At 35.1% G+C, this 19,504-nt stretch overlaps 3 protein-coding genes across 4 annotated transcripts; 1 reads left to right on the top strand and 2 right to left on the bottom strand.

The window, feature by feature from the left end:
• Positions 1–1,302: 1,302 nt before the first annotated feature.
• LOC109104073 (protein unc-119 homolog A-like) lies at positions 1,303–9,694 on the bottom strand. Its single transcript, XM_019117435.2, has 5 exons — positions 9,312–9,694; positions 3,323–3,436; positions 3,036–3,135; positions 2,370–2,542; positions 1,303–2,269 (listed from the first exon to the last, which is right to left on the bottom strand). Exons 1-5 carry the CDS (start codon positions 9,424–9,426, stop codon positions 2,157–2,159), a joined length of 615 nt encoding a protein of 204 aa, XP_018972980.1. The 5' UTR covers positions 9,427–9,694; the 3' UTR covers positions 1,303–2,156.
• A 789-nt stretch (positions 9,695–10,483) lies between these two features.
• crybb1l3 (crystallin, beta B1, like 3) lies at positions 10,484–14,845 on the bottom strand. Its single transcript, XM_042739638.1, has 6 exons — positions 14,695–14,845; positions 13,353–13,426; positions 13,104–13,222; positions 11,941–12,073; positions 11,705–11,847; positions 10,484–11,603 (listed from the first exon to the last, which is right to left on the bottom strand). The coding sequence occupies exons 2-6, from the start codon at positions 13,416–13,418 to the stop codon at positions 11,438–11,440; spliced, it is 627 nt and encodes a 208-aa protein (XP_042595572.1). The 5' UTR covers positions 13,419–13,426; positions 14,695–14,845; the 3' UTR covers positions 10,484–11,437.
• Positions 14,846–16,011: 1,166 nt separating this feature from the next.
• On the top strand, positions 16,012–19,378 carry LOC109105569 (beta-crystallin A3). 2 transcript variants are annotated; one of them, XM_019118846.2, is made up of 6 exons: positions 16,012–16,120; positions 16,904–16,970; positions 17,062–17,180; positions 17,272–17,413; positions 17,509–17,651; positions 18,925–19,378. In XM_019118846.2, the coding sequence occupies exons 2-6, from the start codon at positions 16,932–16,934 to the stop codon at positions 19,070–19,072; spliced, it is 591 nt and encodes a 196-aa protein (XP_018974391.1). In that variant the 5' UTR covers positions 16,012–16,120; positions 16,904–16,931; the 3' UTR covers positions 19,073–19,378. The 2 variants fall into 2 exon arrangements, with proteins under 2 accessions (XP_018974391.1, XP_042595570.1); XM_042739636.1 differs by having other exon boundaries at positions 16,079–16,115.
• The last annotated feature ends 126 nt before the right edge of the window (positions 19,379–19,504 follow it).

Raw genomic sequence — 19,504 nt, 5'->3', positions numbered from 1 at the left:
AATTCACATAACTTAGATCTTAGGTTAGACATAGGTTTAGATCTTACCTTTAAAATTAGGCTACCTCATACAGTATATCCAGGTTTTCCAGTAGGACAGGGGAAAAAAAAAGAGTTGTTGAGATGTTGAATTAAAATAAGAAATATATTTTATTTGTTGTTGTGTTAGCTTATTTTAATGCTTGTGTTTATCTAAAGTCGTTTTGAGGTTCCCTTATAAGTTTACGGAGTCCCCCTTAGTGGGCTCTAAAATCCTTCCATTGGTATTTTTTGGAAATTCCAATAAGTTCTGTAAGCATTTAATGCTCAAAATCACTTGAATGTGGCCTAAATTGTCTTTTATTGTTTGCTGAAATTTAACAGTATATTAATATTTAGTAGCTTTTGTGCAAGTGTTTTTTAAAGTGTAAAAGTGTTTGAGTTGGTAATATTTTAATAAGGTGTTCTAGACTTATCATAGAGTTAGTTTTGCTTGTTGTTTGCATTTGCCATGACATCCACTGGGGGATGTGGTTGCCTCTTTTTTACGTTCCATGGCAACACACACTAAAAGCTCTATGACAAGTTAAAACAGATCTCCTGAATTGCAGGATTTTACTAGATCTCTTCATGCATAGGTCACAGTTATTTTTGTTTGTCTAAATTCTTTAAAAGCTTTGTAATATACCAGAGGTGGGCTCATTTGATCTATTGCACTACTATAACCAAATCTAAAGTTGGATGCATATATGATCAAGGCATTTGTGTTATAATGATACACTGTATACAATTGATCAATACAATTTGCTGTATTAGAACTGATTTGAATATGTAGCATATAGCAATGTGTATTACAGTAAATTATTATTTTTGCCCTTGGTTGTATCATATATTATTCTTTTGACTATCTACAGAACTATTAAGTTTGCAGTTAGTCAGTTTTTTTTTTTTAAAGAAATTTGTTTTTATTCAGCAAGGACACATTAAATTGATCAAAAACTTTTACATTGTTACAAAAAATGTATTTCAAATAAATGTTTTTTTTTTCAATTTATCTTTATCAATTTATCAAAGAAAAAAAAAACTTCCACAAAATATTAAACAGCACACTTTTTGTCAGTGTTAATAATAATAATAATAATAAATGTTTCTGAGCACTACATCAGCAATGTATAAAAATGTTTATACATGTATTTTTAAATACATGTATGTTTATAAATGTATTTTTAAATGTATTCAAATAGAAATAATATTTCACAATATTACTTTTTACTATATTTGTTAACAAATAAATGCAGCCCTGGAGAGCATAAGAGATTTATTATTAAATATTCTTACCTGTCCCAGACCTTTAGATAATAGTGTAAATATTGTTTTATCTGAATGAAACCACTATGGAGGAGTTTTATGTTTAAAAGAAATGAATTAAATCAAATTTATGATGATTTAAAGAACTTTGGAATTTTTATTTCTCTCTCTTTTTTTGTTAAATCACATGAAACAGTTGACAGATATCTATCACTATTATTTGACAAAAGATGCTATTAAAAATATGTGACAGTGTATATCAATATAAATAACATACTGTAGATTTACATCATCGACCAAATTATGAACATTTAAAAATGAAAGTGGGAAAAATAAAGCAAAACCAGGCCCTTCTGTAGAGGCCAACAGGAATCCCTTCCTTTACACACTGCATTGGTCACTGTATCTCCAACTCAATCAACATGATGCTCGTTTAATGCTTTAGAAGCCTTGAGTGAAATCACTGTATGAACATTTAGTCAAAAATTTGAGCTGTTTAGAATGATTTAGCTTTGGGCTTTGAAAAACATAAAAAATAGCATGCAATGAATGCACAGATGCACAGGCACACTCATATCCTCAAAGAGACAGAACTATCACATTTACATGATTCTAAGGAAAAAAGTAGTACTGGCCCATTTTGAGCATTCTTTCTTTCTCTCTCTCTCTCTCTCTCTCTCACACACACACACACACACACACTCACACACACACACACACACACACACACAAATCCTGAGATTGGGGTGTTTTTTGTTTGTTTTAACCAAATGCATCATCACATATAAGATTAGATGCCTAGATGCCACTTTCAGTAGATGTTCCTCTGCCGGTCCATTGCAAATTAATGCAAAAGTTGAGAATGACTTCCTACGGTCCACCGTTGTAAGAATAATCTGCCTTACTGTGCATCACAAGCTTGTTGTCCACAAAGTAAAAGCTGTCAGATTGCGTCTCATAAGGGTGAAGGATCATTTCACGCACTATGGAGGGATACAAGAAACAGTGTCGCGTATTAGGTCCAGCCAAAAAGATCACAAACTGATCAACAGCAAACAGCTGATAAAAACATTTAGACCTTACTTATTTCTTCAGAGAGTGGTGGGAACTCATAGATGTGTTCACAGGTGTTTTTACTGCTTGGGATGCAGAAACCAAACTCAAAGTCAAAGCTCTTCAGCAGCTGCCCACGGAAATAGTGCCTCTCAATCATTCGGAAGTTGTTGATGGGAACATCACCTACAGTGAACTCCACCCTGTGGAGGTGGGAAAGGCCACATTTAAGGGGACATGGATTTTGAAGCAATGAAAATGGCTCCTTGCATGTTAAAGGGTTGATTTGATGTTTTAAAAAGAAATATCTAATGCTCAGCAAGTCTGCTTAATACATCTTTATCTCACAATTACCTTACTAAACCAATTTTTAATAACATTTTACTCTTATAATTAGTTATCTTTGATTATTCTTGTATGTAGGTCTAATGGTGTCCTACTTTCTTCTCATTACTGCCTTTAACAAGATGGGTCATGTGCTACAGTGCTGTAACATAGTCTTTTTTACTTGGAATGAAGTTGTGAATCAGTATGTTTTTTAAAGGATAATTAACCCATTTATCTCAAAATATCAAGACAAAACACATCATAATATGACCCCCTTATAGATGAAGTCAAACAGATTCAAGTGTGATTTCAGGCTAATTTTAGGTTGCAATTAAGATCAAGTGTAATCCTGCCACTGATTGCACTTACGTGGCGCCAACCTGGCGTAGTCGGAGGAAAGCGGGGGTGAACTGGTAACGCACAAAGCGCCCGGCATTCTGGTCAATGTCCGTTCTTCCCTCCGCACTCTCTGTGAATCAGAAAGGGGTTGGCATTACCAAACAAGCCTTTGAAGGGCTCTTGTGAAGCGCACTGCATCTAAATGGAAATCAGGGCTTTATGGGGAAAAAAAAAAAATGAGCCTTGCATTTAAATGTGCAGTCTGTGTAGGTGGAGTGAGGAAGTGGATTTGAGAGGTCTGCTGGCTCCTTGCCTACCTGTTGTAGGGGGTTTGGTGATCTCAAAAAGAACCGTGCCTGTCTCCATGTCTCGGATTTTGAACCTGGTGAAGTCGATCTTGTGTATGTTCTGCTCTGGACCACAGAGGTAATCTATGGAAACAAAAACAAACCAGGATGTGCCTCAGTTCTGACTCTCATTAGATCACCATTTGTAAGAAAATGAAATATGAATGGATCATTAACACAATGTGATTCTCTCCAGACTTGTCGTAACATTTCAAAATATAAAGCGAACCACTCTTTAACACTGGTTATGTGTGTGTGACATAGGTCACATGCATCAAAGACATGCCTCAGGGCTGAGAGCTGTACCCTTGTGTGATAGACTGCAGGGACAAAAAGAGCTATTTCTGTTCCCTCTGATGTTGTGTGGAAATGACATTGATGACGACCATACACCTTCTCGATTCATTACCTCCCTGCAGAGACTGATACTGTTTGGAAATACTGTCAGAACAACAGGAAAAGAGATATACTGACAGACAAACATTAATAAACACATAATATGCCTATTAATTCAAAAATTTAAGTTTGCTTTAACAGTGTGCTTGTGCTGTTTTGTGTAAAAAATGGCAGTTGGCTGGATGTTTTGCTTTAGTAATAATGTGCTATAGTATAATGACAATAATAAAGTAGCGTGTATATATTTATATGTATATAAGAGCGCTGCCTTTGTACTTTTGACTTTTATGATGGCTGTTGATGTTTATTAATTATTATTCTATACTAAGTAATATTTTATATAACAGTAGTAATTATTTAATAGTATTTAGTATTGGGAAATGGTGTGTATGTGTTTGAGACAGTGATTTTAGTTACATTATTCCACCATTTGATAGCGCAAGTGACTGTTTTATGAGTGAGTCAGCAGTAAAGACTTTTATACTGAAAGAGGCTGAAACAGGGTTGGAAACAAGATAGTATTTTTACTTTCAACAACACCTTGCAAGACGCAGCCAACAAATGCACTGAGCAATGCTGTCATTGGAAATCATTAACATATGAAAGGCTAGTACAACAAAGATATCGCTTTCTTTAGCGGGCATTCAAATTAATGTTTTATTGTGAATATGAGATGGAGCTAAAGAATGAATGCTGTATCAGATGCAGGTAATCACACTTGCTCAGTCTATCTCTCATAATACTCTACTCTATATAATATAGTAAGCTTTTAATAAAGTAATACTTTAAGCTTTCAATGAAGCAACTCAATTTTCCTTTGTTACTAGTTCTAAAGTGATGTTTTGGAATTAGTAATGGAGGGTTGAGCTCAGCTGTCAACAAGTATAACTGTCAACTTGAGATTTGAATATATATACATACAAATGATTTTTTAGTCTATTGATCAAGGCATAAGTGGTTTGAATGTAAAATCTGATTTACACTAAAATTTTATGTAGACCCATAAGCAAAGCATTTATTTGGAGTCCCTGGATCCCCGTTTAAAACTCTAATGCAATGACACACAGTGCAGCTTAACTGTCCAAATACTATATGTGGTGATTTATTTGTGTCCTGGAGTTAACGACTTGGGTCATTCCAGTCTTATCATGCCCTTTCACATGCGTCCCTCTTTCCTCATGCCAGACTCCCAGAGGAGGCACATGAGGTGCGAGGAGCAGCTGTGTCAGCCCTCTTCTCCCTGGGATGGATTATACTTAAGAAGCTTACATTGTTCACCATCACAAGGCACAGATTGGGAGATGCTAAGGGGATAACTTTTGAGAGGTCCATCTCTGCTAGGATGACACTGAGATGAGCTCAACACTATAGGCTGAGTATATCACTTCCTTCCTGTGGGACAGTGCAGACGTCCCACCTATCCTCTACCCAAGCTTCCTGTTAGTTAACAGATGGGCAACACTGGATTTAGCCAATAACCTGAGATATTTATAGCTCCTCTGCTTCAGAAGTGTGCCAAGCTGAGAAAGGGAAGGCAAATACTAACATCTGCTCAGGCTTTAAAACAGCTTTATATTGTGGTTTATTAATGAAATAACCGTTTCATGTAAGCATGAAAATAATTATGCGGATAGAAAAAATAAAAAAATGTCAGTGTTCCACAAAACTCACAAATCAGATATGTGATGATGAAAATAAATAACATAAAAACTTTAAACAATCAAGCATTAATCATTCCCTAAAAAATGTCCTATAGAATTAGTAGTTTTCAAAAATGTCCCGTCCATATTAACACCGATTAAGAGCCGATTCAGAGCAGAACACTGAAACTTGAATAGACGAGAAACAGATACTTTGCATTTTTTTTTTTTAAACTGCACTGGCTAATACCACAAAACTTGCTTGTTATATCAACACCTTTATAGCACTAAATAAATTGTTCAGGGAAATGTTTTGCTATGTTTACTTAACCTCATGAATTGGCACACAGTGGGACCAATCTACTGTATGTGAGCTTACACTGCTGTTTGTGACTGAGTGCAAAAATACAAATAGTCAGTGAAGAGGTAAAGAGAACCTACAGATGATCAGAGACAGTTCATGTCAACATAAATAATAGTGCATATTTCTAAGTGTAAATCTCATTAATTTAAACGTTATTTAGTGATTCATATTCTTTAAAATGAAAAAGATAAAGATCTGGACACAACACAACACAACACAACACAACACAACACAACATAACATAACATAACATAACATAACATAACATAACATAACATAACATAACATAACATAACATAGGTGACATGCATAACATTATAATATTTTTCAGTTATTGCATTATTATAAGTTTAGTCAATTATTTAGAATGCCGAGCAGGTACATAAAAAAACTACCCCATTACCCCATTTTCATGGAGGCATCTTAAGTTTAGTCATTTATTTTTAATAATCAGATAGTAAAAATTTTAAATATAGTATAACTTATAATGTATAACACAAAATGCCTCGTGTTATAACCCAATTTTCATGGTGGTGGCATTATTATAAGTTTAGTCAATTATTTATAATGTTTGGCTGATACATTTTAAAAATAAAATAAATATCTAGTTTTCATGATGGAGGTCTCATTATAAGTGTAACCATTTTTCATTTTAAAGTCCAGTGGTCCAATATCAGGATAATTGCCTGAAAAACCTCACATCAAGTGGGCGAAGCTCCTGGTTTGTTTATGAAGCATCTGCTTTATTTGTGAACTATAAAAAAGTGAAAATGTGCAGTTGTTACTTAAATGAGTTATTTCTGCCTGTTTCTTAAAGTTTTTTTTGCTTGTGTAACCTAAAATAGCCAAGTTAATTCATTTATATAAAGCAGTATCTTTGTGATTTTTAGATTATCTGACAAAACGTCAAATGTGTGCAAATCATCAAGACAGAAATAATCAGAGCAATGTGGCAGTCAAGTGTCAATGTAGCTTTCCAAACCACCAAGGAGCCTCGCTTCACTGCTTCTAATGCTGTCACCTAGCAACATATCTTCTGAATCCAATCCAAGATAACTACCACCTGTTATTTTTGGGTAAACAAAAGGAACTGCTGCGTATAACAAACACAGATTATGATCAATCCAGTGTTCATTTACAAGACCACACAGGTTCATTGAGATTTATGAGGCATTAAGTGCGTATCTAAACACCATATAATTCATTCTTTATTAAGTTTCCAAAGTGCCAAACTGAGCAGTTAAACCAAAGATAGAAGGATTTAACCATTTGCTAAAAAGCCAATACTTTTCCCTAATGAAATCACAACATTTATTAAACATAACTTACATTTATACTATTTTATGACTTAAATATACTCTGCATTCTTGTTTATAACAGTAACGAGTTAAAGAAGACAAAAAAGCAAGCCTGCATACAAATGTCCACTTTCCTCAGAATAGCAGCCTGTATCCTTAATCAGGAGCAGCTTTTATTTTTAGAGCACTAATCCAAGTGATAAATCAGACATGTTTTTGTTTTTTCCAATTTAAATAAAAGAGAGTGATTTCTCAGGACTTTTCTTCCATGCATTTGTGAATATATTTATTCAAATAGATGTTTCAAAGCTCAGGATAAGAATACACTGTTGATTTTTCAACCACAAACCACTCACATTTCAGAGCTAATGACTGAGAACAACAAGTGATGGCAAAGATGAGACAGAGTAGCTATTATTTCCATGTGAAATATTCTTTATGGACTGTGAGAAGCCATGAGATGAGGGTAACAGTAATGCAAATGTCTTAAGTTGTGACAGTGCCAGTGCTGTAAAAACTGTTGATGATCTGAAATCTGTAGAAACCGAGCATTTGCATTTAACAGATCTGGTCTTTACTCAGTTATCTTTGTTTAAGTGCCAGACAGAGTGCCTTGCAGGCTGGAGCAATGAGCAAGACAACATTAAAACAGCCAGAACAACAGCTCACAAGCAATACTGAGTCATCCAGCCATACTAAAGCTTAGCATCTGAGTTCCTGATGAAGTGATGCATGCAAAAATTATAATATACAGAACCAACAAGGTCCTCTTTTTGTTTGTAATTACATTGTAAGCTAACTAGTGAAGAAGAAACAGTTATTGAATGAGTCAATCAAAATTTTACTTCCTTTTTAAGTATCACTAGTCAAATCAAATTCTAACACTGCATTATGATAGATTTCCCACACAATAATATGTTGACTCATCACCAAATCATGATCAGATTAACTATCTGAGTTATATATATATATATATATATATATATATATATATATATATATATATTATATATATATGTATATATATATATATATATATATATAATATATATATATTTTTTTATATTAAATCAATTATAAATTAAATTATTTTTTTTTTTTTTTTTATTTGAGCTATTATATATTTTATTTCAAGTAATATTTTAATTGATTTTTTAGTTAACTGTAATAACCCTACAACTTGTTTAAGTGTGTGCTACAGTATACTTACAGTTGTAGCCTAATTAAAGTAAATGCTGAAGCCTGTTTTGAAAAAACCTTCCCAGATAGTATGAGCTTCAGCAAAAGTAATAACTTTGTAATCATACATGGACATAAAAACGTATTAAAAATGAATAATGGCTGCAAATGATCCTCTAATCATAAGATAGGCCATATTTAGATTCTGGAATATTTATTTATTTTATTTTATTTTTTTTTTTTTGCAAAACAATCACACCTGAGAATAAGTTAGGCTCGGTTAAAAGATGTATATAACTCCTGTTTTTAATGACCTTGTTTTACAGACTTTTTAGAGGTCCTTTAAAACTAGCCCTACGTTAACTGTTGTTGTTTGATTAAACAAAAATAACTAGCCTTTCTTTATTTATTTCAGGCTATTTATTTTTTTATGAAATACCACTGATTACAACAAAACTCAAAATGATATCTTTGACTAGACGTTTTCATATGAACAGCCATTCATTAACTAGCCTACGTCCGATTAATACACAGTGATTAGTAAGTGTTTTGATTCACTAAAAAGAACCGGCTCAAAAGAGTCATTCATTCTCCACGCTGATGAACAGTCGTGCAGGAATCACTGTCCGAGTATTTTACTACGGTGTTCAGTCGCTTCGACCATAAATAATGAATATATTATTCAATTCTCAGCCCATTCATCAGTTAACTTAATAGCCTACGTAGTCACTGTCTGTCAGTACATGGAAATGTCCACAGTGTTGTTTATTTGCCAAGGAAGAGCCGAATGAACCATATCACTGGGTTCGTTCGGCCAAAATGTAGACCATACAAAGACGCAGACGCTAAATGAAATCGTAACATCGCAGTCACATTCGAAATGAAGACGTTCCATTTTAAATGAGGTTTCGTACTTAGAATGTCACAGCGCGAGACTGAATAAAACACAGACCGCGAGACTAAACATGCAGGAGCGAAACCTGCAATTTTGCACTGGTAAATGTGCAACAGTGTAAGTTAGCAGAGCAGCTCGTCAGCGGAAGCTTCCTGTTTGAGAGTGATATTGATGTTACTGAACTTACTGTCTGTGATCTTCTGCAGCCCGAGTACATCCTCCGGCGATATTTCTGTGCTTTTTAACAAAACCTCTTCAGTCGTACAAGGGACACCCGCGTCGCAGCCTTGCTTCACTTTCATCTCTAAATGCGATACGATGCTGCGTTTGGTGCACGCGTTGCAGTCTTCGCACCTAATCTCTTTGGCAAGGGCCGTTTGTTTGCTTCACCTCTGCTGTGTTATGCGTTGTCGTTATTTAACGCAGGCTTTTTACGGATACAAGAATAGCGCATTCACCTCCCCCAGCTAGTTAGTCTTCTAAAGATATTGAGTTATTTTACTCCTTCTTTCCTATAGGGCGAGTGGCTCTCGCTCTGTGATCTGCATGTCTGTCTGCTGCTGAAGGTATTAAAGCAACCACTTCATGCAATCAAGCAAAACCCCAGAGAGATGAACAGTATAATTAACTTGCGGAAGGAAGTGGGCAGACGGTTCGAAAGTCACTTCTGTCTTAAAGTAATGTATGCTGTTTCATTTTGATCAGACTTTTTTTTGTTCATATATATATATACATATCTATCTAGCTATCTATCTATACAAAAATTAACCATGGATTTACTACATTTCACGAGTTTGTATGCCCACCCAGTCCTGATGGTTAATGGTAAACAAACTTGGCTTGCTGTCTTTAATGGAGGCTCGACTTGAGTGCCGAGTTCAACCCCCCCCATTGCAGTACTACCTAGAGGGAGAAAAACAGAAATAGAGGAAAAGATGGGGAGGTGGAGGGATGCGGGAAGAATTGACGCTGGGACCATACAACGAGAGCTGCTTATATAGGCTCGTAATGATGATTTGACAGGACTGAATGATGAGGCTCCTCCCCAACCTACATTTGGAACTTCATATAAAACCAAAAAAACATGGCTCTATAGTTAAACCATGGTAACCACAAATTAACCAGCAACACTAAAGGAAGTTCCAAACGTAGGTTTGGGAGGAGCCTTATCATTCAGTCCTGTCAATGATCATTACGAGCCTCTATTAAGGACAGCAAGCAAAGTTTGTTTACCATTAACCATCAGGACTGGATAGGCAGGCAAACTTGTGAACTATAGTTTAACCATGGCATTTGTAGTAAAACTGTGGCTATACAAATAGTAATCACTCGTAAATCAAAACATGGTTACTATACAGTTTTATTATAATTAAACCATGGTTATTTTTGTAAGGGATTTTTTTTTTCATATATCAACTATCCACTACCATCTAGTGTCTATATCAGTTGTTTTAATTTTTCTTGTTTCCTCATTTATTATGCATGATGAATGAAATAAAGAATTAATTCACCTAATGCGTTCTCAAGTCTAAGCACTGTTAATATGAGAGCAGAGCAATGAATTGAGGACATTGTACAATAATTATGCTTTAAAATCTTTTATTTTTGTTTATTTATTTTCAAGTAAATGTGTTTTTAGATGCCAGCATCCCTGAGAAAGATAAAGTGTTGCAGGATCTTCTCTATTTCGTAAATAAAGGATGTCTGAAATCTATACCGGGAACAAGAAGAAGAAAAGCAGTTCTCTTCTTCCCATCCAGCCTGCCATGTTGAGAACCCTGATCATCACGATACTGGTTGAGCTTCTAGATTCTAGAAGATGTGCTGTGATGAAGCAGGAGAAGGTTGAGTATGCTGAGGTGCTGAATTGCACCTCCTTCTGGTTCAATGACTATTCCCTGCAGGGCTTAGCAGCTAAATTAGAAATGGGCTCTGACTAGCTTTAGGTCATTTGTAGATGGTAGACATTCTTATATAAACTAATGAAACAGAATGCTTGGAGGTTTAGGTAGAGCAAAAAAAAACATGCAATGATGCAAAACTATCAAACAAAGCTGATGAATGCTTCATCAAGCATTAAATTTGGGACATAAAATTGTTTTATCCATTTGCTATACTTATTTTTAACTAAGCGGTTGGACGTAAAATGCTGTACTTAAAAGTGGTTCTGCAACTAGTCATGACACACATGAACATATGATAGTTCATTCCTATTTAGAGCAGCTCTTTTCGAATATGAATATTTTTTTTTTAAACATTCCACAGGGTTTCTCTGCGTGGTTTTGTCCACCTGTCCATGCCGTGTATCGTTCCTTATGCCATCTCAAAGCAGCCTCTGGGATGCGTGTGCATATCTCTCACTCTTCGCACAGACTGGATCTGGGGGTGATGGGCGCCCCATTCATTCCAGTGTTTGTAGGATCTGAATTCAAACAGGTACTGATATCCACGGTAGCCTGGATACTGATATCCAACCCACCTAAAGTAGGAATGAGCATAGAATACATTAATTGATAAAGTGACATCAAATAGCTAGGTAATCACCTTTTTGTAATATATAAGAGATGCTAAATCACTTACGTTCCACCATTTACTTGAATGCTGGCGACTCTGTCCTGGAAGCCGTAACACCACAAACTTGGGATGTCCTCATCAGAAACCTCCATCTTACGACCATCAAAGTTCATGCATTCATACAGACAGATCCTGTGGTCCTGTGGGTCCTACATGTAGAAAGGCCATAAGCTTGTTACTGTGTTCCTGTATTGGTTGGTTGGGGATGAAGTGGGAAATGGAGTGATGCAACGGTCACTCACCATTCTAACGGGCCGGACAGACATGAGACGATCACAACGGTAGCTGTTGGACCAAGTGTCCCAGCGTGGGTATTCACCTCTCTCGAGCATGAACATCTCACCGGTCATATCCTGTTGCTCAAAACCTACCCATCTGCAAAATGGTAAAGGGCACATGTACTGTAAATGCTGTTTACATCTACTGCATTTACAGTATGGAAAATTGTGTATTTATGAATCAGATTTTATGATAAACAGTGCTAGTTAACAGTTGTTTTGTATGTCTGATTAGATGTGGAGTTAACAAAAAAGAATTACATATTTATATTTATTTATTTTTTTAAATTGTTCATTATTTGATCTATGGAAAATATAAAATCAGGACATTTATCTTTTTTAATGGACTTCCCATTTAAATTACTCCTTTATAACATAGTATTAAAAATTTTGGGGTTGTTATGATTTTTAAAATGTTTTTCCAATTATGCTTAGCGCAGCTTATTTATTTAAAAGAAAGAAAGAAAGCAAACAAACATACAAATAAATAAATAATACAACAGTAATAATATGAAATAGTATTTTAATTTAAAAAGTTTTTTAATTTAATATATTTTAAAATGATAAGATGAATTTTCAGATGAATAGATAAAAGATTAATAGCTATTACTATTACTATTACTACTAAAATTATTACAAATTAAAAAATATTTGAATAATCTAATTTGTCATTATTTTTAAAGTTATTTAAATGTATTTAAATCATTTAAGTCATTTAAAATGACTTATTTATTTCAGCAGTCATTACTCCAGTCTTTAGTCACACGATCCTTCAGAAATCATTTTATTATGCTGATTTGTTTTTAAGAAAGATTTCTTATTATAATCAGTGTTGAAAACAGTTGTGCTGCTTAATATTTTTGTGGAAACTGATACATTTTATCATGGTTCTTTGTTTATTGTCGCTTTTGATCAGTTTTAACATATCCTTTCAAAATAAAATAAATTAATAATCTTAAAATAATTCCATCCAAAACATCTGAATGGTAGTGTACATTATTTTTGTGTAATAATAATAATAAAAATCACCATCATCATCACCATCACCATATATTTTTCATTTTTCACTCATCTTATTATGATTATCATTATTAATATCATACATGGTTTTTCAGATGAGTACTTACGGCCCACATTCCACTCTGATGGAGCCCACACGATTTAACCCTTTGTCACAGATGTTACGACACTCTCCACTCAGCTCCATCATGCGCCCTTGGAAATTCTCATACTCAAACAGATATATCTGTTTAGAGAACACACAGTAAAGACAAATAATTCAGCAAGTGCATCTTTGACATCACACATATAATGGCAATATTAGATGAAAAAGTGAGAATCTAGTAAGAACATGTTATAGGGCAGATTTGACATACTCTGTGGGAGCTCATTCCTGTGGCATAGCGACTACCCATACTTCCTTGTACAGCAGTGTGTGACATGGCTAAAGCTGTTAATAACAGAAGAGAAGTCAAGCTTAAGTAAAAGATTGATTCAAGATCAATACTTTGTTGTAGTCACACATTTTATAGATAATCCATTATCAGAGTTGGGAAATCAGTCATGTTAATTATATATTTTTTTTCTCTCGCGATATTTTCGTTTTTGTATTTGGATTAAAAAAATCTGTATTTAATATATATATATATATATATATATATATATATATATATATATATATATATATATATATAAAATATGCAAAACGAAAACTAAAAACTATGTCTTACCAGTTTTTAAAGGCCTTAATATGAAGATTCTCACATGTTTAGAACAAATTGGATTATGCACTTTCTCCAAAGCAACTAAGTCTGTGTCCTCCGCTATATTTTCAGATGCGCTCCTATCAAACTACTGTACATCGATATAAACGGTATTGCCTCATATCGAATCGCTTATCAAGAAAATATCGACATATCATACAAACTTGATATAGCGCCCAGCCCTACTTATATTAAAAATTTTATTTATTCCTTTGATGGCAAAACTTAATTTTCAACAGCCACTACTCCAAACTTCAGTGTCACATGGAAATTATTCTAATATCTAAATAATCTTTACTCAAATCAGGCAAAAACATCTAAATCTATATTTATATCTTTATGTTCCCCAAAAAAGCTTATTTAAAGGACAGTCATGCACTCTGAAATAACAAAAATGGGTTTCTCATTAAATTTGATTAAAAAAAAAATAAAAAAAACATAATACTGTGAAATGTTATTACAATAAAAAAAAGTTTTCTATTTTTATAGATTTTCAGTTATAATTTATTCCTGATAGCAAAACGGTCAATGCAGTATAGTCTACAGTATTATTTATTAGAAATTATTCTAATATGTTATCTTTGCACTCAAATCAGTCAAATCAATCAAAAAAATCTACATTCTCCAATCACAACAAGCTTATTTAAAAGATTATTGAATTTGAAAAGATAAAAATAAAAAAAATAAAAAACAGGAAAAACAGTAATATTGTGAAAAGTTATTACAATTTTCTATTTTAAAATATTTTTGAATATTCTTTATTCCTGATGGCAAAGCAGCTATTACTGCTGTCTTCAGTGTTACATGATCCTTCAGAAATTATTCTAATACCTACTGTAGTAATCTTTGTACTCAAATCAGTCAAAAATATCTATCGCTATACATTCTCCAGTCACAGCAAGCTTATTTAAAGTGTGGCCATTCTGAAATGTCCACCTCCCCAATCAAATCTCACCAAAATTTTGCAGTCAGGCACAGAGCAATGGAATGTAATAGGAGTGCTGGCGGAGGAAAGGATGCCAAGGCCCGAATGTAAAAGAGCTTCAGGCTTCGAATGGGTTTTATATACATACATATATATATATGCCAGCAGTACTTCTAGAGCAGAATGAGACCAGGCTATTGGCTAAAAGTGATGGGTGTTTGGAGTGCAGGCTTATCTCTGTGACCCTGCTGACTCTGCTCATTGCTTTGTTCCAGGCCGCGGCTGGATGTCTGATGTCTACTTCCATCAGCAGAAAGCGTGGCTCTCAAAGGCCCCTATCTCTTCAACTCTCTCTCTCTCTCTCTCTCTCAAACATGCACTCATCCACTCTCTACAACACAGCTAGCAATGTGCTGACCTCAGTAGACTGGCCACAGACCTCTCCATTGAGAGAAAGAGGACTTGTTGCTATTGTGTGAAGCTTCAGCAGTTTTATTTGGTGGTTACAGTTAAATTTTAAGTTGTCAAGGATTTGGAGCTTAAGTTAAGAGTAGAAAAACAGATGCACAACATTTGCCAGACTATTAAATATTTTACAATTATAAATAGTGATGCATGTAATTATTCACACAGTCAAATGCATTTGACCATCAAAAAGTATGTCTTAATGAAGAACCACATTGACACTTACCTAAAAAGCTGAAAAATTATTAATCTTCTTATTTACTTGAATGCCATCATTCGCACGCTTCATTTTACTTAGTCATGCACCTCCTAGTGCGACACTGGGCCCCATCCATGCAGCCTGCTTTGCATAAAGTCAAAGAGGTACACAGAACATGAATGTATAATCTATTAACTTGTAAGGGCCTATTGTGTATGTATGCATATGTGTGCGAGTATGTAAAGGCAGGTGGAAGTGGGTCTCTGAATCACTCTGTGGCTAGAGGAGAGCAGACAAGTCTCAGTGCAGGATAAAAATGGACTTTTAACGACAGATAACACTTAAAAACCACCATGTTTAAACCTTTTTGGTGGTTGCAATGCTTTTATCAACCATTTTTGAAAACCTGGAAGACACTGTTTGTGTTGTCTATGCTGGAACAATCTTAAGTCGAAACAGCTTGCTTGTGTTTATGCAAGCATGTGTGTTTTACCATACGCTCCGGTCATATGTAAAAACATGCATGGAATCATTGTGCCTGGCATCCACTCCTGTGGCAAATGCCAGTAGGCACGATGCCTCCCTGGCTACGGCAGATGGCATTGTGAGCTGGGTAAAGCCAAAGGCTCAGTCCAAAACAATGAGGCCTGGGGCAAAGTGCTGACTCCTGCCTGCCCTGTGGCCAATCTTCCCTTTCTGCCATGCTACATATAAATAGAGCCCTTAGTTGGTGGTCTGGAGACCGTTGTGTGGGGCTCCTGAGCGCTTGCAGCTATTTGTTGTGTAGGTCAGGTAAGCCTTTCATGGTTGTCCTTTCAGCCACTGTAGTCATCTTTTAGCATGCTTTGCAAACTCAAACGAGGGATGCACTATCTTGTATACACAATTAAAAACTCAAACATAGCAAGCATATACGTGGCTGTTTTTGAGAAAATATGCATGGACACTATTTTTTTTCATATTGGCATTTCAGAAAATTTAATGTAAAACAACAGATTAAATTAGTATTACATTGAATCAGTTAAATTAAGTTAAATTAAATTAAATGATTAAATTAAATTACATTAAAATGATTTTTATTGGCATTTCAGAAAAATTAAAATGGCTTTTATTGGCATTTCAGAAAATTAAATGTAAAACAAAAGACTACGTTAAACTTAAATAAATATTTTGTATTAAAATGTATTTAAAATGAAAAAGATTAGGCTTTGCATAACATAAACGAATCTTGACATTGAAAGTTTTTTTTTTTTATAAACTAATGCTTTTGGCTATATCTGATATAATCTATGCAATTTGTAGGTTTGTGTAGACTTTTTGTTTAAGGCCATAAACCTGTCTTTTCTTTTTCAGTAAACTGTGGTTTTATTCTGTTATGTTTGATTATATCGTCTAAATCAGCAGAGAGAATCAGTGTGATTTATTTTGTTAGGTCTAACTTGTTGGAACAACAAAGGCATTTGGCTGCCATACATTTTTTGTTCATTATCCTCAGGCTAGTTGTACACTTACATAGATATATAACCCACAAGTTTTTTTTTTTTTTTTTTTTTTTTGCATATCTCTGTTCCTCAGGTCTATCAGCACTGAGATAACTTCAAGGATGGCTCTGACTAATCCAATGCCACTTGGGCCATGGAAGGCAAGTAAACACCTGATGGCTATGAAATCATGCGTAATGCTATAGAATGCTTTGAATCTCATCTCTGTTATGTCTGTGAATATGTGTATAGCTCACAGTCTATGACCAAGAGAACTTCCAAGGAAAGCGCATGGAGTTCACCTCAGCCTGTCAGAACATCATGGAATGTGGCATGAACAATGTCCGCTCTCTGAAGGTGGAGTGTGGCGCGTAAGTCGTGCACTCACAGACACACACATTTAAAAGAGCCCATGTTGTTGTATTATGCCAATGTTCTGTGTACATGTTTCTATTTAAACAGCTGGGTGGGCTATGAACACTCCAGTTTCTGTGGGCAGCAGTTCATCTTGGAAAGAGGCGACTACCCTCGCTGGGAGTCTTGGAGCGGCAGCAATGCCTACCACATTGAGAGGCTAACGTCCTTCCGGCCAATCTGCTCTGCTGTAAGTCTAAAACCATGTCAACTGATCAGTGGTGAAATTATTTAGCAGTCTCTCCAAATAAAATACAATCTCTCCTATTGTTATGATCTGTGCAGAACCACAAGGAGTCAAAGATTACCGTCTTTGAGCGGGAGAACTTTATTGGACACCAGTGGGAGATAACCGATGACTACCCCTCTCTCCAGGCCATGGGCTGGCCCTCCAATGAGATCGGATCAATGCAGGTGCAAAGTGGGGCGTGAGTACCATACTTGTCTCTCTCTCTACACCAGGGCTGTCCAAAACTGTTCCTGGATGGCCACTGTCCTGCAGAGTTTAGCTTCAACCCTAAACAGAAATTAACCAGCTAATGAAGTATTGCATTCAAAAATCAAATACTTCTCTACTGTATAATATGCAAAAAAAAAAAAAAAAAAAAGGATGTCTCAATATACAGTATTCAGAAAATAGTAGGTGAAAAATACCTGGACGACCTACTGTTTCCAATGAGATTCTGAAGTGTGCATTTGATGGACACTGTGCTATCCCTTGAGGCCATGGGAGAGGATTTGTCAATGGCAGTAAAACAACACAACTGAAGCTGTAGGTCACATGACCATATTACGATGAATTTTACCAATATTCATACTTGCTGGGAAGATTACTTACAAATTATAGTATGTTACTGATTACAAATTACGTGATGAAATTTATAGTTACTAATATAATCTATTAAATTACTAATATATCCTTTATATTTTTTGATTACTTTTAGATTTCTTTTGACCTAATTTGCGTACAACAAATTGTGTACCATATATATATTTATATATAAATATATAGCAATTTACTTCATTGTAATCAACAACATGAAGTGCATTAAACATAAAAAATGTAGAGGGTTTGTGAGTTGATGAAATGTTAATAATTGACTAAATCATAAAAATGTAAAATCAAGATGAATAAATTATTTTAAAATATAACATCTAAATAAAATGATTAAGTAAAAAAAATTGAATTTTTTTATTTACTATGTTTACCTGCATGTTATTGTGACCATTAACCATCATCAGAGAACTGTGAACATGCAAATGTGATGATAAATTACTGAAATATTAACTTAAATGTCAGGGATCTTCATGTAAATATTTTAGGTCAAACAAGTTTGGCTGACAAAAAAGTTTGGGATTCTCTGCATTACATGAACGTAAACATTAATGAACATGAAAACAGCGATGACTTTGTGACATTACTACACAGCACTGTTCATAATAGATCATTTTTTTAAAGGTCGTAAAGTAAGTTTAAATCCAAATGTTGCACCTAATCAAACAGTATGCAATTTCAGATGCACTGAAGGTCTTTAGACTCACTAGAAACGTCCAGACAAGCAGGTTGGAGCTAAAATCTGCAGGTTGATAGTTGGACACCCCTGCAATACACCATTAGATTCAGGTGCTGTAATATTTGAGATACTTGGAATATTAGGGATCTTAGTTTGCATTTGTCATGTGTTTTCTCACTGCATGTAGCTGGGTTTGTTACCAGTACCCCGGTTACCGTGGTTATCAGTATATCATGGAGTGTGACCACCATGGAGGTGAGTTTAAACACTACAGGGAGTGGGGCTCCCACGCCCAGACCTTCCAGGTGCAGTCCCTCCGCCGGGTTCAGCAGTGATGGCAGCTCGCCCAGCTCCCTGCCTCCCTCCCCCACCTCTTCCTCTTCCACCTCTTCCTCACCTCCACCCCTTCATTCCGATACCAGCAAGCCCAGGACAGGCTGAAAGTCTGGTGCATTCCGTAGATGTTTACACCGCTTTCTTCTTTCTGCATGCCATCGATTTGAAAGAAAAGAGTGAGAGGAAGAACTCAATCAGACTGATTCTGTGAGCTGCACTGTGGTGTGACTTAAGCTTTGCTCCTCATTGCTGTCATGATGCAGTCTGTGCAAAAGAGATCAATAAAGGTTCACTAATGGAAACTACCTATTGTGAAAGTTTGTTTGATGCATGTAGTGTAGTTTCAAGCTTTGTAAAAAGGTCCAAATTGTAATGTCACAAAATTGGACCATCATTACCACCTAAATATCCTATAACTATTGTTAAAAAGA

The sequence above is a fragment of the Cyprinus carpio genome, chromosome B15, assembly GCF_018340385.1.
Source record: "Cyprinus carpio isolate SPL01 chromosome B15, ASM1834038v1, whole genome shotgun sequence".
In the NCBI taxonomy this organism is placed as follows: Eukaryota; Metazoa; Chordata; class Actinopteri; order Cypriniformes; family Cyprinidae; genus Cyprinus; species Cyprinus carpio.
Note: the sequence above shows the minus strand (reverse complement) of the source record. Positions and strands in the feature narration are given on the sequence as shown.